At 34.6% G+C, this 1,425-nt stretch overlaps 1 protein-coding gene across 1 annotated transcript in view; it reads left to right on the top strand. All coding sequences in view use genetic code 11, as the record gives it.

Annotated features, from left to right (window-relative positions):
• EGR_10766 (hypothetical protein) overlaps positions 1-1,085 on the top strand; it is a gene marked incomplete at both ends in the record, with an annotated part of 5,729 nt that extends 4,644 nt beyond the window's left edge. Inside the window, 3 exons of the mRNA XM_024500015.1 lie at positions 10-166; positions 771-887; positions 922-1,085. Of these exons, the coding sequence (XP_024345565.1) occupies positions 10-166; positions 771-887; positions 922-1,085 (438 nt within the window). The remainder of the gene's footprint in view (positions 1-9; positions 167-770; positions 888-921) is intronic.
• Between the last annotated feature and the right edge of the window lie 340 nt (positions 1,086-1,425).

Raw genomic sequence — 1,425 nt, 5'->3', positions numbered from 1 at the left:
CCATCCAAGAAATATAGTATTTTGAGTCCTCACTGTGGGGTAAAATCAAATTCCTATGCTACAGCTGTGTTGTTATGTGCACTACAATGCTACTCTGCCTTCACCTTATTTGTTCTAGCAAACAAAGAATATGAGGCCATTTTATTTATGATTATATGCGGAGGAGGTAAAAATTTCAGTCTAATCCTTTTAACAATTCATGAAATTTAGTTAGAATTCCTCACCTAGATTTGTTGGTTCTACTACTTTCCTAAATAAAGATAATTTCAGTGTCCACTGTGCGGAAAAGCTTTTTCCTGTCATGGCACACTAAACCAATACCTTTCGGATATCCATGAAAGTGAGTCACACAATCGTGATCAACTTGGACAACTTATTAAGGATGAACTATTTAAAGGAGGGTGTTTGGATTCTAGGAATGCAGAAACTGATTTATCGAAATGACGGGTTTTTGTTATTTTACGTTTGATGAAGTATATAGGTCAGATGCTTTCGTCCTAATGCATCATTCACCAACCGATGTGACTCAGGCTACTACACCTCTGGAATTTATAAGATCTGCTCTAACACCCCTTAAAAGGTCTTTAAATTATCTTATATTAGGTCCGATAATTATGTTTTAAGTGGAAATTATTTGTCAACCAGCATTGTCATAGAGAGTTCAGGAGTCGCAGCACGCTGAGCGATTGTATAATAGAGGTTCTCGATAGTAAAAATTCCTAAATTTGATCCTTCATTATCTAATAAACAAATTATTTTTGGTGTTTAAGGCATTTACTTTCTGGATCTCAAAATTTTAGAGAAGACGCCATTTACCTGCCAATATTGCTCTACATCCTTCTTGCGCCAAGGCAGTTTAAATCTTCACATTTCTGAAGTCCATGAGGGTAAGTTGAATACGTCCTAATATTTATTGTAAAGTTCAAGCCCTTACTCTTAGTTATTATGTGGTACTTGTCTCGCCAATTTCTGCCTTTGTAAGGTGGCTTTATTACTGCAAGTATTGCAATGAATCCTTTTCACAGTGGAGCTACATGAACAGACATATTACAGTGAAACATGGAAGAAACTTAGAAAATTTTTAAAAGTGCTTTGATTGTTTAATTTTACCTGTAGTTAAACATAATTTTGTTTTATCTACTTCGCCATATCCTTAGAGAGGTCGTTCAATGAGATCATTTCCTACGACCTTTTACAATTTACTCTAAAAGGGAAACTGTTTTGGATTTTCGCATTGTAAAATATTATTCTTACCGCTTGGCAGGTAGCTTTTCCATGTTAATGGATCTTCAACACAATTTTTTATTTCTTAATTCGTTAATCAGGATACGCCAGAATCAAGTAAACATTTGTAAATTATGAAAGAAACCATTTAATATTACTGCAAAGTTAGAGGTATTTTGTGGAGCTAAATCCACTGAGAGG

This window comes from Echinococcus granulosus (genome assembly GCF_000524195.1).
Source record: "Echinococcus granulosus chromosome Unknown EG_S00266, whole genome shotgun sequence".
Classification (NCBI taxonomy): domain Eukaryota; kingdom Metazoa; phylum Platyhelminthes; class Cestoda; order Cyclophyllidea; family Taeniidae; genus Echinococcus; species Echinococcus granulosus.
Note: the sequence above shows the minus strand (reverse complement) of the source record. Positions and strands in the feature narration are given on the sequence as shown.